Raw genomic sequence first — 19583 nt, 5'->3', positions numbered from 1 at the left:
TGAAACAGATTGAAATTATTTCCTTTGAAGCATCAACATGGATGCAGCTGGAGGCCATTATTTTAACTGAATTAACACAAGAACAGAAAACCAAATACCACATGTTCTCACTTATAAGTGGGGACTAAACATTGGATATACGTGGACATAAAGATGGGAATAATAGGCACTGGAGACTATGAGAGGGCAAAGGGAGGAGGGAACGCAAGGGTTGAAAAACTACCTATTGGGAACTATGCTCACTACCTATGTTTTGGGTACACCAAACCTCAGCATTACACAGTATACCTGCATCATGAAACTACACATGTACCCCCTGAATCTAAAATAAAAGTAGAAAAAATTATTTAAAATAAATACAATTTTTATTTGTCAGCTTAGAAAATTAAAAAATAAAAAACTTTTAAAGACTGGAAGAACTGCTTTCTGAAATCTATGCTGAAAACCACATTCTCCTGAATGCTGAAACACATCCAGTTCACACATCTGTTACTCATTTATGCCACTGAACCAGAAGCTAGGTCAGAAGAGTGGAGTTAGAAACATTAGTTTGCTAACCCTTTCCTTCTTCATTTTTTCCCTCACCACTTCCATCTTCACAACAAGCAGCTTTTTGACTACCAGATGATGGAAAATGTATTAGTTTTGACCAGTACTAAGACTGTCTGCCAAACATTGCTTATCCACTTTTGTTTTTAATTTAAATATGAATTTAATTTACCCTTTAGTAAAGTCAGTCAGAATTCCATCACAACTCATTGTAGGTAAGCTGAAATTCAATGACATGAAAATTTATTTCTGTACAATGTGCTTGAAATATAATTCCTATTTTTTCCATTTGAGCACTGAAAAACATTTAAAGGATTGTGTGACATGCTTCTCAAATTATAACCTAACATACAAATTAATCTTTGTAAATGGAAATTAAATATATACATTTATAAATATATTTGTTTTTAAATTTCAGTGCCATCAAAACAGCCTGAAGTAGTAGGTGAGAAAATATGAGATTATAAATGTGCATTTGAAAAAATAATGTTACATTAATGGAATAGAACACATGGTACCAGAAGTCTTTATTATCTGATTAATAAAACATGAACTTCAAATTTGATTTTTGTAGCATAGGGCTTTTGATTTTTCTATTCTCATGTCTTCTTAAATCATAATAAAGGTGTATTGAATCCTTTATATAATACTTAAATTTTACACTGATTGTATACAAGTATACAAACTCAGACAAACCAAAATAACTCCCAAAACATCTCCCCTATTAAAAAGAGGTAGCACTATATTTCTCAGCATATTAAGAGTTATTTGTCACCTACTGTTTACAAGAAAACTATTTAGCTTTTAATGTATCCTGGTATCTCTTTTTTAAACTTAAAAATAGTTTTAAAAGATAAGCAAAAGTAGCCGACTTTTTGTTGTTGCTTTGGGGTTTTTTTTGTTGTTGTTGTTGTTTGCTTTTTGGAGACAGGGACTTGCTCCGTCGCCCAGATTGGAGTGCAGTGGCACGATCTTGGCTCACTGCAACCTCCAACTCCTGGGTTCAAGCGATTCTCTTGCCCCAGCATCCTGAGTAGCTGGGATTATAGGTGTGCCCTACCATGCCCGGCTAATATTTTGCATTTTTTAGTAGAGATGGGGTTTCACTATGTTGGCCAGGCTGGCCTCAAACTCCTGACCTCAGGTGATCTGCCCAACTCGGCCTCCCAGAGTGCAGGGATGACAGGCATAAACCACCGCGGATGGCCTAGAAGCTGATTCTGTAGAATATCTCACTTGGAAAAAAAAATGATTTCTCCTTCTGATCCTTTTAGCACTTACATTGGAACATAAGTTCCATGAAAACAGGCATTTTATCTTATTTTCACTGATTTACAACCTCTTTATGACCCTTATCTGATGAGGTGATTGATTTCAATACTTGTCTCCCTGATCCACTAGATTCTACCTTTGTTGAAAGGGGACCAAGTCTTATGTATCATTAATGTCTTACTTGGGGAGCTTTGCATATAACGAACACTCAATACAGCTGAAATATGTTTAGCTTTCATTCACTATCTCATTTGGATAATTTAGGCATTATTTTCCCTAATTTGCTGGTAGGGAAACTGAGGTTCAGAGATTTTTAACCTGTTTAAAACCACACAACTCTTTTGATTCCAACACCTGAGCTCTTTCTACTCCTCTACATTTCCTTTAGTCTAGACTATTGTAGCCAAGTTTCCTCTCTTCTGGTTTTCTCTATTCTCAGATGTGTTCTATCTGAAACAGCAGTCAGTGGTCCTCTATTGACTGTTATCTCTGTTCATGTCATTTCTGTCATCAATCCATGGTAGCAGCTACCCATTTCCCTTCAAGTAAATTCTAAGTGTTTTAGTGTAATATTAGAGCCTTTGGAGACCCCATCTACTTTCCAAAGTTCTCATTAGCCCCCTTTACATAACAAATTTTAGCCTCACTTGAATGAGTTGTTGGCACTGTTAGAAGTTCCTTTATAAAATGTTACAAACTGATAACTAGGAAGTTGTTTTCTCACTGAATTTGAGCTAAATTTCCAGTTATTTTTCACTCATTCTATGTTTATACAACACATATTGCTATGTTTCCCTAAACCTTGGCTCTCACTATATCTTCTGCCTGATGTTCCCTTCCTGGACTTCACATAGACAAATCCTAAGCAATAGTAAAGATCTAGATGCTGTCTTTTCCAGAAAGCCTTCTTTGACCCCATTAAGGAGTAATGCTCAGCAGTTTCTCGTTGTCTCAGGTACTCAGTATAAACTGTCTTTTGTAGCAGAGAGCTAAGGCATACTGAGATCAAACTAGGTGAACACAAGAGAAGATCATCTTTCATCTTTGTCAGGGAAGGCCAGGAAAGGACGTCTCAAGTAGAGAACGTTGCCACTCCCTATGATTTACAAATGGAATAGTTTAAGCAGAAAAACGCGTAGAATTATAGATTTTTTAAGTACCCAGAAAAAGCTACTTGTTATAGCAAAGAACACACAGATGGCGTCTAGATTCAGATGTTCTCATGGCAGAATGAGTCAGTGACCTCTGGACTTTTTGTATTTCAGGTACCACTGGGGTAACCACTGGCGCAACTCTTGCCCCTAGAAGTTCTAGCACAGGTGAGAACAAGCTGAGTGGAATTTTCCCATTGGAACTTCTTTCAAGGAGCTATCTCCTCAGGTTTTATTTCTAGGCAAAATTATCACTATAATAATCCCAAATCCTTAATGTCTTCCCAATTGTGTCTTTGTTCTTTTCCTCATCTTCAGAGGCCACAAGTTCCTAGGAGGAAGTAGAATCTCTGCAGGTGGAATAGCTCCAGCTCAGCCTGCTAAGCCATTACTGCATTTTTGATCATCTTTCGTTAAGCAGTGTTCCCTGAAATGTAGCCACACTACTTTATTCCATAAACTAAACCTTTTAAAAATGCAAAACAGTTACTAGGTAACAAATGTCAAGCTTGAGGAGCCTGACTTGCTTCTACCTCAAGGAGCTCATTCCATGCCCTAAGAAGTCAAGTCCCTGGCCACTGGATATACGTGTACTGAGAAAACTTCCATTTCCAAGCACTGAATCTCAAAGACACTAAAGCATCTAGAATGCTGTCAGGAAATTTGCTATAAGAAAGAGATGCTACATTGGAAACATAGGTAAATTTTTGCCATTGGAAAGCTCAAAGAAAGAGCATCCTAATATATTGTAAGAAATACTCATTTTTGAAAAAGCAATACCATAGTCATGGCATGTGGACCACCATTTCTTTATTTGAGGAACTTTTGGTGGTATTTCTGGGAAAACTCTCAAACCTGGAACTTATGTCTCAGGTAAGTCACTACATACCAGGACATCCTGGAGGGAGCCACTTAGGTAATACAGTTGACCCAGCATGCTTTTCTTTTTCTTTCCTTTCCTTTCCTTTCCTTTCCTTTCCTTTCCTTTCCTTTCCTTTCCTTTCCTTTCCTTTCCTTTTCTCTTTTCTTTTCTTTCCTTTTCTTTTTTCTGTTTCTTTCTTTTTTCTTTCTTTTCTCTTTCTTTTCTTTTCCTTCCTTCCTTTCTTTCTTCCTTTCCTTCCTTCCCTTCCTTCCCTTTCTCTCTCCCTCCCTTCCTTCCTTCCTTCCTTCCTTCCTTCCTTTCTTTCTTTCTTTCTTTCTTTCTTTCTTTCTTTCTTTCTTTCTTTCTTTCTTTCTTTCTTTCTCTCTCTCTCTCTTTCTTTCTTTCTTTCTTTCTTTCTTTCTTTCTTTCTTTCTTTCTTTCTTTCTTTCTTTCTTTCTTTCTTTCTTTCTTTCTTATAGGGTCTCACTCTGCTCCCCAGGCTGGAGTCTGGAGTACAGGGGCATGATCTTGGCTCACTTCAGCCTTGACCTCTTAGGCTGTGGTGATCCTGCCACCTCAGCCTCCCAGGTAGCTGGGACTACAGGCTCTTTTTTGTAGAGACAGGGTTTCACTATGTTGCCCAGTCTGGTCTCGAACTCCTGGACTCAAGTGATCTGCCCGCCTCGGCCTCCGAAAGTGTGGAATTATAGATGTGATCCACGAGACCCAACTGTCCAGCATGTTCTTACTTCATTCCTTTCTTTTCTTTCTCAGAGGCTACAACTGCTACAGGGACTTCTGGAACAGGACTGTCAGGAGGTGAGTGTTCTCATTCCAAGACTTTGGGTTCTGTTGATTCATTGTTTGGGATTGCATCTTAAAACAGAAGAATACGAAGGTTGAGGACACATTTTACACAAGGCTAAGTCAAATTGTGAATCCCTCTGGAACTACCATTTTCATGACCCTCCGACAAGTGTGCCTGAGTCCTGGCTTTCAGAACTAATTCTCTGAAGTCAGGAATGAGACCGTCATTGCTTTAAAGTTCATACAAATTTTTTTTTTCCACAGGCACCTCTATCATTTCTTCTGAAGTCAGTACCAGTTCAGAAGTTTCCAACACAGGTAAAATTCCATAAAGAAAATGTAGGCTGGCTCTTACTCCTTTATGAGTTTTGTGCATGTGTATGTATATGCATGGGTATGCTTTAGGGATGACATGAAATCAACCACAGAAGTATCACAGAGATATTTATAAAGAACTTTATCTTTCATTTTCCTCCCTCTGTAGTCATCCCTGGTACACCAGGAAGACATAACAGGAAGTGAAACAGGCAGGCATGAAATGAGCCCCCATCCCTCTGTCAGCAGACTAGAATGTAGGGGTGTTCACTGGCAAGTCGCCTGCGAATAAATGGGCCAAGGAGATGAAATGAGAGAAGGACACTCTTAATTTAGCATTTGCACCATTTATAACATTAAGTCCTGAGAAATGCCCTTTTAGTTGCTTCCATGATGAATTTGCTAAATTTGCTTTTGTTGTTTTAGGTGTCACTAGCGTAGGCTCTGAGACATCTGTTGAAACAGGAATTCCCAACACAGGTAAAGTTGAAAGAAAACCATCTCTATGGATGCGCAGATGAAATGATGTTTTCTGTAGGTTGTTCTGATGAATAACACAAAATCTCTCTTCCCACTATTGCAACTCCCCAAAATTTACAATTCCAAATCATGTCTCAGAGGCCACAATTTCTGCAGAACACGTTGGCACCACTGAAGCTTCATTCACAATAGGGGAGAAGGAGCAACTCATGTCTTTCTTGTTATCACTGATTTTGACACTCATAGCGAGACTAGAGAGAGGAGGATTCTGGAGAGCAGTTTGTATTTACTTTACTAATATACTACATTTTTGGCCAACAAATTCTTTATAAGTTTAGACATTTTTCCAGAAAAGCTACTAATTACAGAGTGCAGAATCATACTTCTAATCCTGGAAGACAGGACAATTATACTGATTGTTCTGAGTAACTTCTGCTGTGAAATTACAAACATTAGAAGCTTTTAGAAGAGGAGGGGGTGATAAAACTTGCTGAGAAACACAGAGGAGCTACATGAACCCAGGAAACACACCTGCACTGTGTTAGTGCTTCCTTTTCACAAATGAAGAGCTAAATATTTTCACAACGTCTGGAGTTCTCAGCACACTCATGGCATTCTCTGCAACCATCCCACAGTAGGCACCACTCTTGAATCTGACAACCAAGACACAGGGAGGAGAACAGGGGAGCATGGGAGAAACCCACATTGTCCTCCTGACCGAGAATACTAGGAAGATTATCACAGGTAAAGAACATTATCACTTCGGTTGCTTTGGTAATAAAATGGTTAGTAAGAAAATACACAGGGCTCATCACCAGGGAAGAGCTAGGGAAAGTGCTAGTTAGATATAAGTTAGGTTTAGATTCTTTCTAGAGGCAGGTCTGTAGGAAAGAAAGATTAATCACCATGGTGATCCCAGTCCCCTTGGTGTTTCATCTACGACTGGGGTGGCTCCTGGCACAACCCTTGCCCCTGGCAGTTCCAGGACAGGTGAGTCTGCAGGTTGGCAGGGAACTCTTCAGAGCTCCTCCCATAATTTGATGTATTCTCTGGTGCTTGTCTTTTTAAGAGTAGTATCTTATTCATTTCATAGTGATTGAATATTTTTCAAATATGACTTTTCTGTTTTTCTGTCTCTCAGAAGCCACAACTTCCTTAGGAGGAAGTACATCAACAAGAGGTGGAATAGCCACAGGTGAGCATTGCTGGGTCATTGCACTCATTTGCCAATAATATTCAATAAAGACTGTGGTGCGAAATGAATCCATGTGACTGGATTCTCCCATATTGAGTACTGATCAAGAAATTACCATTATTCATTGATGAAAGATCAGAAACTCAAATTTCATTCTTACTTCCTGTGCTGTAAGCAGATTCTCTTTCCACACCCAAGGCAGTCATCAGTCATTTGATTGACAGTTACATAGATGATCTAGAGATAGCCCCCATCTCCCTGTTCCAAAACTCTAGAAAAAAAAGAGACTCGATAAGTAAGAATGTCTTTGGGCGATATACTGTGGGAAGGATATTATATGAGAAATACACAGATGTCCTTTTAGCATTCAAAACCCAGTTTACTGACATATTGAATAAGAATATATATTTTATCAATCTATTTGCTTGTTGCCCATTACCCACTTTCTTAATACCATGGTGGCTTCTCTAGAAAGACTCTGGAACTTGGGAATGACAACACAGGATAATCCAAAAGCATACTGGGCTGCTACATCTTGGCTGCTCAGATGACAGGCTCCTAGGGCTACATAACCCTGTATGTCTTCATACTGCAGTCTTTATTCTTGCTTTATTTTCTGTTAGAAACCACAGGTTCCTCAAGAGGGGTCAGGACCACTGGATCAGAAGCTCCAGGAGGTAAGCTTCATCAGTCCCAGGCTTCAGAATTCTCATCCTTGCCCTGTTGTGGGGTGCTGAGGTGAACACATAAACGAGAATGAGGGCCAAGGAAAGACAATTACTTCTTAACTGGAAGCACAACATGTATTCTGATCTGAGTTGTTCTGCTAAAGAATTTCAGAAACTGGTCATATTAGTTTATTCTCACACTGCTTTAAGGAACTACCTGAGACTAGTTAGTTTATAAAGAAAACAGGTTTAATGATGGACAGTTCTGCAGGCTGTATGGAGGCATGGCTGGGGAGGCATCAGGAAACTTACAATCATGGTGGGAGGCGAAGAGGAAGCAAGTACATCTTCACTTGGTGACAGGAGAGAGACAGAGAGTGAAAGAGAAAGTGCTACACACTTTTAAAGAAGCAGTTCTTGTGAGAACTCAGTATCACAAGAACAGCAAGGGGGAAGTCCAGCCTCTGTGATCCAATCAGCTCCAACCAAGTTCCTTCCCCCAACACTGGGGATTATAATTCAACCTGAGATTTGAGTGGGGACTGAGAGTCAAACCTTATCACTGAGTTATCTAAGTCAGGCATTGCTCCATTTCCTGTGTGACAATTTTAGTACTCTGGGCACCTGGCTGAGGCCCACTGACCTGCAGCAGCCTCCTCAGAACCCCCAATTCTTCCATTCTGCCCCTCATGATTCCACAAAGTACTATCAGCTGACATCTATTGAACATATTTATTATACTTGTTTATTTTCTGTGTTCCCTCTCCCACAAATGGAAATCTCACAAGGCAGAGACTGTTGTCTGTTCTTTTCACTGAGAAGAGAATGTCAGGTACAAAGGATTGCTTACAGCATATAAGATGAGTGACAAGTATATGCTTATTTTGAGTGTCACTCTGTTTACTTCAACAGCTACGACCACGGTTTCACCTGTTGCCAGCAGCAGTTCACAGGGTCCCAAGCCAGGTAGGATGAACTACTTAAAATCACCAGCGGGAGGTATAAATATCTGATTATCACAATATTATCAGTTACACAAACAGGAACATTTAGAATGTTCAAGACATTTTTCCTCCTCCAGGAACACCAGGAAACTACATCACTGAAAGTGAAGTTAGTAAAGTGAATTTAAGTATCCTTCCTTTTAAATTGAATTTAAGCTATTACTGTTTTGAATAGGCTGCAGGGGAAAGGATAATCCATAGCAAATCATCTGTCAATAGTTGGGGAAAAATTATTCATTGTTAATTTCCTTCGGAAACTAGAAAGGTCTTCTAGTGGTTCAGGAACACACTGATGATTCCAGTATTATTTGCCCTATTAGCTCCTTTATTTTTCTCTTTTTAGGTACTTCTGGAGAATTCTCTGGGACAACCATTTCATCTGGAGGCTTCCACACAGGTAGTTGAATGGGAATGAGTTCCTCATCTGGAATGCATGATAACTTTGCAGAGCTGCAATAAAAAACTGGCACTGTGATAGTTTTCCACAGTATCTCAGATTCCCCAGACCTCTTTGTTTTCTTCTTTTCTCGGAAGCCACAACTCTCACAGGAGGTAGGGGCAGTACTGGAACTGAATCCAGAGCAGGTGAGGCGGAGCAGCTCATGATTTGGGATTTACCGTGAATCATGACTCTCATAAGCATGACTTGTTTGGAAGTGGGCTTTCCTACAGAATATTTTGCATTTATTTCTGGACAATGCATCTTAGCACAAATAGTTCTGCCTTTAAATTAAATATTTTCCCCAAAATTTACCAATATCCTATTAGAAGTGAAATGGCTCTTGTAATTGTTCTGAGAAATTTCTCCTGTAATGTTATATGTAAGTATGGCCAGGATATTAGTAGGAGCAAAAAACATTTGTGATCCAGGGAAGGAGAGATAATGTGAATGAATCCTAGAAATACATGTACATAGAGGTTTCCATGTCCTAAAAACAATATAATTATTAGTACTTTCTTGACATCTCAAATTGCCAGCAAACTTAATTTTTTGTGTTTCATTCCTGGCAGTAAATTGGTGAGTATGGAAAATTGTGTCTCTCCCTCTCATGGAATGTATATTGCTTCAAGCTGAAGAACTGGCCCCTCTGATTGCATTGAGAATTAAATGGTTCTGCAGGTTGACAGGGAACTCTTCAGAGCTCCTCTCATAATTAGATATCTCTTCTGGTGTTATTGTTTATGAGAGTAATTCCCTATCTGTTTCATGGCCTTTGAATATTTTCCAAATATGTCTTTTCTGTTTTCCTGTCTCTCAGAGTCCACAACTTCCCTACAAGAAAGTGCAAAGACAAGAGGTGGAATAGCGACAGGTGAGCATTACTGGTTCATTGCACTCACTTGCTAATAAGATCCAATAAAGCCTGTGGCTTGAAAAGTATCCGTACTCTCATTTCTCCCATATTAACATTGTTAGGAAAGTTCCTGCCATTTTTCACTGACTAAATACAGAATCTCAAATTTCATTCTTATTTCTTGTGCTTGAACAGACTCTTCTATTGCCCCCCAAGGTAAACATGCAGCCATTTGACTGACAGTTACATAGAAAATCTAGAGTTAGCTTCTATCTCCCTATTCATGAAATCTTGAGAAAAGGAAGCCTAATAAGTTAAAAAAAAATTGGGTAAATAGACCATGGGAAGAATATTATCTGAGAAGTGTAGAGATTAGTTTCTGGCATTTAAAGGCCAGTTTATTGAAATAATGAATAAGTATACAGCCTGTGTCCATTTATTTGCTTAATACTCTTTTCCCACGTCATGGTAATGAGGTAATGACCCCCCATTGCCCCATCCCTTTATTAATAGCTACCAATGGGGCATTCTCTGGAAAGACTCTGGAACCTGGGAATGATAACACAGGCAAGTCAAAAAGCACGCAGGGAATGCTACACCATGGCTGCACAGGTGTGACGTAACCTCCTAGGGTACTAGGGTAATGTAACCCTGTATTCCCCATACTGCAGACTTCATGCTTGCTTTCTTTTCTCTCAGAGGCCACAAGTTCCACAGGAGGGGTCAGAGCCACTGGAACAGAAGCCTCAGGAGGTAAGGTTCGCCAGTCCCAAACCTCAAGGTTCTCCTCATTGCCCTGTTGTGCTGAGGTGAACACATAAATGAGAATGGGGGCTAAGGAAAGGGGGTTACTTCTTGTCTAGAAGCACAACATGTATTCTGACTATCCTGAGTAGTCCTGCTAAGGAATTCCTGCCACTTGGTCATCTAAGTTAGGCATTGCTCCATGGCCTGTGTGATAGTGTTAGTTCTCTGGACACCTAGCTGAGACCCACTGACCTGCAGCAGCCTCCACAGAACTCTGATTCTCCCCACTCAGGCCATCATGATTCCACAAAGCACTATCACCTGTTGCCATCTCTCTAACATGTTTATTACACTTTTGCATATTTTCTATTTCCTCTCTCACAAACACAAATCTCACAAGGCAGATACTTTGTCTGTTCTCTTCACTGAGAGGATGATGTCAGGCACAGAGGAAATGCTTACAAAATATGAGATAAGTGACAGGCATATTCTCATGTAGAGACTCACTGTTTACTTCAGTTTCACTTGGTGTCAGCAGCAGTTTATTGGGTCTGAACGAAGTCAAGGAGGCTACTTAAAACACCATGGAAATGTAAAAATATTGACATAAGTGTATTTTTAAATACCTGATTATCACACTATCACCAGTTATACAAATAAGAACATTGGAAATATCAAAATGTTTCCTTCTTTTTCCCACTGGAATGACAGGGAGCCACATCACTGGAAGTGAAATCAGTAAAGTGAAATTAGCTTCCTTTTTTTTTTTTTTTTTTTTTTTTTTTGCTAGGGTACAGTGGAAGGAATAGTCAGTGCGAGAACATTAAACAATAAGTTCACAAACAAATTATAGTGTATATTTTTTTTCTAAAATAGACGTTGTCAGGAAAATTTTCACAAATAGTTCAAGACAACATTGCTCTGATTCCAGTACTGCTTGCTCTGTTAGCTCTTTATATTCTCGTTTTAGGTACCTCTGGTAAATTCTCTGGGACAACCATTTCATCTGGAGGTTCCCACACAGGTAGTTCAATGAGAAGGAAATCTCCATTTTGCGTGCATGATAATTTTGTAGAGCTGCAGTCATAAAATAGCGCCTCAATGTTTTTAAATCATATCTCAAATTCCCCAGACCTCATGATTTTCCTCTTTCTTTCCTCAGAAGCCACAACTCTCGCAGGTGGCAGGGGCAACACTGAAAGTGAATTCAGAACAGGTGAGGAAGAGCAGCCCACAATTTGGGAGTTACTATGAATCATAACTCTCATGAGGATGACTTACTTAGAAGTAGGCTTTCCTACAGAATATGAAATATGGATTTATAGACAATGTAACTGAGGCCAAATATATTTTTAATTTAATATTTCCCTATAAATATCCTAAAATCCTCTTTTCAAATGGGTTGACTCTTCTAGGTGAGGTGTAAATGGGATGTAATTGTTTTGAGAAATTTCCACATAATATAATGTATAAATATTTCCAGTGTAATAGGAGAGGTTAGAAAACAGTTTTGATTCCAGGAAGTAGAGATAACACAAATGAACTTTAAAAACATGCCTGCATAGATGTTTCCTTGCCTCCAAAGCAAGAGAAATAATTATAGTATTGGGTCAATGGGGAGCAATTAGGAGTAATTAGTTCTGGTGTTTTGTAGCAGTGAGGTGCCTATGGTCAACAATATTATGGTGTACATTCAAATATCCTTGACAAGAAGGTTCTGAATGTTCTGCCCAGAAAGCAATGATAAGTGAGATGATGGATAAGCTAAATATCATGACTTGATTATTACATAATATATACATATATCAAAACCTCCCATACAACCCCCAGAAATATGTATACTTACATAAAAATTAGAAAGAAAAGTAAAAATAGATTAAATTATCATGAAATAAAGAATTTTTTGTCTTCTACCTCTGGCAGTGTAATGGGTAAGTATGGGAGAAAACCACCTGTTTTGCTCTCATGGAATGTCAGGTGTAATCCCCAAATTTTGCCCCTTTGACTGCATTGGTAGTTTATTAATGAATGGGAAAACACATCAGAGTGGCAGCCAGAGAAAGTGACCTTTGACATCTTAAAGATGTAAACAGATTCCTTCTAGAGGCAGGTCTTCAGGAGACAAACAGGAGTCACTGTGGTGATGCCAGTTCCCATTGTGTTTCAGCCACCACTGGGGTAGTTCCTGCCACAACTGTTGCCCCTGGCCGTTCCAAGACAGGTAAGTCAACAGGTTGACATGGAATCTTCCACATGCCCTCACATAATTAGATATCTCCTTTGTATTATTTTTTGCAGGAGTAGCACCATATCTTCTCCACAATCCTTAAATATACTCCAGGTAACTCTTATCCCTTTGTCTCCCTTAGAGGCCACCACTTTCCTAAGAGTAAGTGGAACAACAAGTGTTGGAAGAGCCACGGGTGAGTGCTGCTAGGCTAAGACTTGTAATTCCTAATGACACCTTCAATAGTCTTCTGAAAATATCTACATGATTTGTATATGCTATATTGAGAAAATTCATAGAAAAGACTAGACAGTCTCCTTATTTCCTGAGCTTACAAAGTCCCTCACTAAACCATCATGATGTCAAACCAATGACAGATAAATAAGTAATATGGGGAGAAAATTCTTATCTTCCCCCCAACGAGAAGGACATGATAGTTGATAACTGTCTCAGTAAAATTGCTGTGGAAAGAAATGTTGCGTGGGACAAATATGAATTTCTTCTAGCACTGTGAGTCTCAGAGTAATAGTTTGCTTCTAAGTGGGGATTTGAGATTCCTATAGAAACCAAGTGGAAATAGAGTTCAGCTAGTGACACCATCTCTTTCTTGTTGTAGGTATTACCGTTGTAGTCTCTGGAAAAACACTGAAACCTGGAAGTTACAAGACAGGCAAGTCTGAAAATACATGCAAAATCTGGACATGGGCACCTTTATTGACATACTCTGCCCACAGCGCCGTGTGTACTCTCTCAAAAACTGGTCTTCACTCTTTCCTTTCTTTTCTCTCTCTCTCAGGGGCCACAGCTTCCATGGTAGGGGGTGACACCAGCCAAGCAGAACGTCCAGGAGGTGAGTTTTTTACTCTGAGGCTTTGGTGCTTTTATCAAATCCCTGTTCTCTGCAGTGAAGACATTGATGTGAAGGTGGGCTGAGGAAAGGGGCCCACATTTCCTCTGGGAACACAGCATGCCAGAGTCACAAAGCTGGTTGTGCCTAGGAATTCCCTGGACTCTTCTGGCTTATCCCTCTGGATTTCTAGCAGCCCAGGCTTGCAGAGCTAGTTATTATGTAGCAGGCATAAGGGCAGACTGCTGGATACCCCCCACCAATCAGGGCATACAATTTGCCTTTTATACAATTTGCCTTTTTCCCAAAGGGTTTACTAACATCTTTCACACTGACTTATTTATTATATTTCTTGTTCGTTGCTGGCCTCCAGCTGCTAGAATGTAAGGTGCATTAGGAGAAAGATCTTTGAACATTTTGCTGACTGATACATCCCAAGGTCCTAAACAATATTACACAGAAGAGATGCTTAATAAATATTAGTGGAATGATGAAATAAATTATTTTGAAGTAGTTCATTCTATTTAATCGGTACAACTATAGTTTCACCTGAAGTCAGAATTCCAAGCCAGGTAGAATAGATTGAATAAAGTCATCACATGGCAATATTAGAGTTAGAGAGTTCTTTTTTAAACATGTGAATATCAAAATACCTGAAGTAATTGATGAGAAATATTTATAAAGATAGAAGGTAGTCTGCTTTTTTCTTCTTAACACATCATTGTCACATCAGGAAGCCCAGCTTCTGGAAGTTCAACAGGTGAGGGGGAGATAAAGTCTCCTTTCACATTCTCTGGGATCTATGGAAAGGGAACCCCCGAAGCAACAATGTTCAGTTGAGGGGCAAAGAAATAAAGGGATAGTCATTCACGGTTCATTTCCTTCCAAAACACATGTTCTTAGGAAAGGCCTCTAGTGGTTCAGGATCATATAACTTCTTTTACTATTCTTTGCTCTATTAGCACCTTTACTCTTCTCATTTTAGGTACTTCTGGTGAATTCCCAGGAACAACCATTACATCTGGAGATTTCCACACAGGTAGTTCAACAAGAAGGAAATCCTCATGTTGAATGTATGATAACTTTTTAGAGCTGCAATCATAAAATAACTTTTTCCTTGTATCTTCAATTCCTTACACCTCTTGATTCTCTTTTTCCTGCAGAGACCACAGCTGTGACAGGAAGCAGGGGCAGTATTGGAACTGAATCCATAGCAGGTGAGGAGCAGGCCATGATTTGGGAGTTATTTGAATTATGACTTTTATTATTATGACTTGTTTAGAAGTGAACTTTCCTGCAGAACATTGTGCATTTCTTTTTTTGGGAAAATGAATCTAAGCCCGAAGAACGTTTTTTTACATTTAATTTTTTTTTTTTTTAATACACACAAATTACCAATAGTGTCTTTTGAATGTGATGCCTCCTGAATCTGTTTTGATAAATTTCTCCTATAAGGTTATAAACACTTCCAGGATTTTAGTATGAGCTTAAAACAGTTGTTTTGTTCTTGGGAAGTAAAGACAAGGTAAACGAACCTTGAAATCATGCCTGGTAAAGGTTTCTATGACCCAAAGCAATACAAATAATAATTATTTTATGAATGTCTAAAATTCTCATTAAGCTTAATTTTTTTAAAGTAAAACCAATGAATATGGGAGGAAACCACCTGTCTTCCTCTCATGGAATTCCAAGACTATTGCCACATGTTGAGAAATTGATCACTCTTACTAGTTTGATAATAAATTTGTTAATGAGAAAATACATCTGGCCTATCATCAGGGAAGAACCAGAAAAAGAGTTTTTTGGATATAGTGATGATATGCTTAGATTCTTTCTAGAGCCAGATCTTTGGGGGGAAGAAACATAAGCACCATAATGACCACAGTCCTCTTGATGTTTCATCCACCACTGGGATAACTCCTGGCACAATTCTTGCCCCTGGCAGTTCCAATACAAGTGAGTCTACAGGTTGTCAGGAAACTCTTCAAGGATCTTTACATAGATGCCTCATTTGGTGCAATTCTATCCATGAATAATATATCTGTTTCATGGCCTTTCAATATTTTCCAAATATGTCCTCTCTGTTTTTCTCTCTCTCAGAGACCACAACATACATTAGAGGAAGTGGGACCACAGGAAGTGGATTAGCCACAGGTGAGCATTGCATTCACCTGCCATTAATACCCCCAAAGGATTACAGACTGAAATGTATCCATGCTAATCATTTCTCCAATACTGAGGATTATTAAAGATAATCTTACCATTATTCATTGACTGAGGTTTCAGATTCTCAGATTTTGTTCTTATTTCTTCTGCTTTGAACAGCTTTGAACAGAAGCTGTGAGATAGAGTTAGCTTCTATCTATCTAGTCGTGAACTCTAGAAGAAAGAAAGCCCAACAAGTAAAAAATTACTTGGTAAATATTTTGTCACATGTATATTTTATGAAGAATATGCAGATTACTATTAGGCATAAAAAGCCCAGTTTACAGCCGGGCATGGTGACTCATGCCTGTAATCCCAGAACTTTGAGAGACCGAGGTGGGAGGATCACTTAAGCCAAGGAGATTGAGACCAGCCTGGGTGATATGGTGAAACCCTGTCTTTACAAATAATAATAAGACAAAAAATAGCTGGGCGTGGTGGCATGTGCTTGTAGTCCCAGCTACTTGGGAGGCTAAGGCTGGAGGATGGCTTGAGCCCAGGAGGTGGAGGTTGCAGTGAGCTGAGATTGTGCCATTATGCTCCAGTCTGGGTAAGAGTGAGACTCTGTCTCAAAAAAAAAAAAAAAAAAAAAAAAAAAAAAAAAAAAAAAAAAAAATCCCAGTTTACTGAAATAATAAATAAGTATGCAAACCATGTCTCTTTATTTGCTGATACTGTTTGCCAACTTCATGGTAATGAGATACTGACTCGTGACTACTCATCTCTTTCTCAGTAGCTACCACTGGGGCATTCTCTGGAAAGACTCTGGAACCTGGGAATGACAACACAGGCAAGTACAAAAGCACACAGGGAATGGTATACCATGGCTGCTCGGGTGACAGGCTCCTAGGGTTACATAACTCTGTACTCCCCATACTGCAGACTTCATGCTTGCTTTCTTTTCTCTCAGAGGCCACAAGTTCCACAGGAGGGGTCAGGGCCACCAGATCAGAAGCTCCAGGAGGTAAGCTTCGTCAGTCCCAGACCTCAGGGTTCTCCTCATTTCCCTGTTGTGCTAAGGTGAACACATGAATGAGAATGAGGGCCAAGGAAAGGGGGTTACTTCTTGCCTGGAAGCACAACATATATTCTGACCATCCTGAGTAGTCCTGCTAAAGAATTTGATTCACTGGCTTATGTATGTCAGGCATTGCTCCATGACCTGTGTAACAGTGTTAGTTCTCTGGACACCTAGCTGAGGCCCACTGACCTGCAGCAGTCTTCTTGGAACCCTGATTGTCCCCGCTCTGCTCATCATGATTCCACAAAGTACTATCACCTGCTGCCATCTGTCAAACATATTTGTTACACTTCTTGTTTATTTCCTGTGTTCTCTCTCCCACAAATGTAAATCACATGAGGCAGAGACTTTCTTCTTCTCACTGTCAGACACAGTGAAAATTCTTCTAGAATATGAGGTGAGTGACAGGCATATTCTTATGTAGAATGTCACTTTGGTTACTTCAATTGGTACCAACACAGTTGCCCTTGGTGTCAGCAGCAGCTCACAGGATCCCATGCCAGTTCGCACAGGCTACATAAAGACACTAAAGGAAGCTATAAACATCTATGTGTTTATTCTTAAAAACATGATAATCACAGGATTACCTGTTCCATAAAGGAAAACACTTAGAATGTTCAAGACTTTTCCTTGCTCCTGGATCACCAGAGAGCCGAGTCACTGGATATGAAATCTGTAAAGTGCGATTAAACTTTCTTCTTTCTAAATAGGCTGTGATGGAAGAAGTAGTCAGTAGCAAAACAATAGTCAATGCATTGGAGGGAAAACCATCATGGTTCATTTCCCTCTGAAACAGAGAATCTGAGGAAAGGTCTTCCAGTGGATCAAGGCAGCATTGCTGTTTCCAGTGTTGTTTGTCCTATTAGCTCCTTTACCTTCTCATTTTAGGTACCTCTGGTGAATTCCCAGGGACAACATTTACATCTGGAGGTTCCCACACAGGTAGTTGAATGGGAAGGAAATCTGCATCTTGAATGGATGATGACTTTGTAGAGCTGCAGTTGTGAAAGAGTGACTCAATGCTTTTTACCAGTGTCTCCCAGACCCCTTGATCCTATTCTTTCCTTTCTCAGAGGCCACAACTTTCACAGGAGGCAGGGGCAGTAAAGGAACTGAATCCAGAGCAGATGAGGACGAGCAGCCCATAATTCGCATGTTACTGTGAATCTTGACTCATTAGGGTGACTTGTTTGGGAGTGACTTTTCTGCAGAATATTATGCATTTATTTAGGGATAATGAATCTTAGGCCCAGTAGAACTTCCTTTAGATTTTATAGTTTCTAAAACTTTGTCAATAGCCTCTTTTATACTGAGATATCTATTGCATTTGTTCTGAGAACTTCCTCCTGTGAGGTTACATAGAAATATTGCCAGGGTATTACTAGGAACCATGAACAGTTTGTTGTAGGGAAGAAGAGAAAACTTAAGTGAACCTTAGAAACGTTCCTAAAGAGTGGTTTTGATGACTTAGAAGCAAGAGAAATGTTTAGTATATTCTTGATGTGTAAGAGTTCCAGGAAAATTGTTTTTGTCTTCCGTATTCTGGGAAGTAAAATAGTAAACATGGGAACCACCACCTGTCTCCTGATGGAAGACCAGAAATATTGCCTTAGGTTGAGGAACCTGACCTTCTGATTGTTTTGCTAGTAAAAGGGATAACGAGAATTATACAGGGTACCACCTCAGGAAGAATCGGTGAAAGTACCATTTATAAATAATTCAGATAAGCCTAGATAGTTTTTAGAGGCAGGCCTACAGGAAAGGGAAAAGTTGATCATCATGGTGATCACACTCTTCCTTTTGTTTCAGCCACCACCAGGGCAGCTCCTGGCACAACTCTTGCCCCTGGCAGTTCCAACACGGGTGAGTCTGCAGGTTGCCAGGGAACCTTCAGAGCTCCTCCCATATTTCGATGTTCGATGTCTCCTCTGCTGCTGTTCTTTCAAGAAGTTGCATCATGTTCTTTTCATGGTCCTTGAATATTTCCTAATATGACTTCCCTGTTTTTCTGTCTCTCAGAGGCCACAGCTTCCCTAGGTGGAAGTGCAACGACAAGAGGTAGAATAACCACCGGTGAGCATTACTGAGTCATTGGACTCACTCTTTAAAAATATCCATTAAAAGTTATTGCTTGAAATGTATGCATGCTACCCATTTCTGCAACACTGAGCATTGTTAGGTAAAATCTTACCTTCATTCATCAGGTTGGTGCAAAAATAATTGTGGTTTTGCTATTGAAAATCATAACAGATTGGAAACTCAAAAATAGCAAATCAGTGATAGCAAATCAGAAACTCAAAATTTAATTTACTTATACACTTTAAGCAGACATTTCCTCTAGTCCCCAAGGTAATCATGCAGCCATTGGACAGTTATATAGAGAATCTAGAGTGATAGCTGCTAGGACCCTGTTCCTGAACCCTAGAGAAATGGAGACCCAATAAGTAAAAATTCCTTTGGTACTATACCATGGGAAGGATATTATATGAGGAGTATATGGATGACCTTTTGGGATTTAAAGCCCAGTTTCCTGAAATACTGAATAAGCATACAGATTTATCCATTTATGAGGTTGTTACTCTCTGCCCACTTGATGATGACAAGATACTGACCCATGACTACCCATCTCTTTCTTAATAGCTACCACTGGGGCATTCTCTGGAAAGACTCTGCAACCTGGGAACGACAACACAGGCAAGTCAAAAAGCACACAGGGAATGCTACACCGTGGCTGCTCAGGCGACAGGCTCCTAGGGTTACATAACCCTGCACTCCCCATACTGCAGACTTCATTCTTGCTTTTCTCTCAGAGGCCACAAGTTCCACAGGAGGGGTCAGGACCACTAGGTCAAAAGCTCCAGGAGGTATGTTTCGCCCTTCCCAGGCTTTGAGATTCTTCTCATTGCCCTGTTGTGCTGAGGTGAACTCATAAATGAGA

General features: G+C 39.7%; 1 protein-coding gene and 1 long non-coding RNA gene across 2 annotated transcripts; both read left to right on the top strand.

Moving 5' to 3' along the window:
• The first annotated feature begins 6125 nt into the window (after positions 1-6125).
• Positions 6126-16474, top strand: LOC108517377 (mucin-19-like). Its single transcript, XM_017855262.1, has 19 exons — positions 6126-6180; positions 6578-6631; positions 7255-7308; positions 8212-8265; positions 8647-8700; positions 8838-8888; positions 9563-9616; positions 10298-10351; positions 11316-11369; positions 11508-11561; positions 12513-12566; positions 12715-12768; positions 13189-13242; positions 13369-13422; positions 14405-14458; positions 14583-14636; positions 15520-15573; positions 16358-16414; positions 16467-16474. Exons 1-19 carry the CDS (start codon positions 6126-6128, stop codon positions 16472-16474), a joined length of 981 nt encoding a protein of 326 aa, XP_017710751.1.
• Positions 16475-16534: 60 nt separating this feature from the next.
• LOC108517391 (uncharacterized) lies at positions 16535-19333 on the top strand. The gene is made up of 5 exons (XR_001882089.1): positions 16535-16588; positions 17534-17587; positions 18455-18508; positions 18665-18718; positions 19286-19333. It is a non-coding gene; the product is annotated as an uncharacterized LOC108517391 (long non-coding RNA).
• The last annotated feature ends 250 nt before the right edge of the window (positions 19334-19583 follow it).

Source organism: Rhinopithecus bieti, unplaced genomic scaffold (genome assembly GCF_001698545.2).
Source record: "Rhinopithecus bieti isolate Rb0 unplaced genomic scaffold, ASM169854v2 scaffold_1070, whole genome shotgun sequence".
Lineage (NCBI taxonomy): Eukaryota > Metazoa > Chordata > Mammalia > Primates > Cercopithecidae > Rhinopithecus > Rhinopithecus bieti.
The sequence above is the reverse complement of the archived record's forward strand: the minus strand, read 5'-3'. Positions and strand labels throughout refer to the sequence as shown.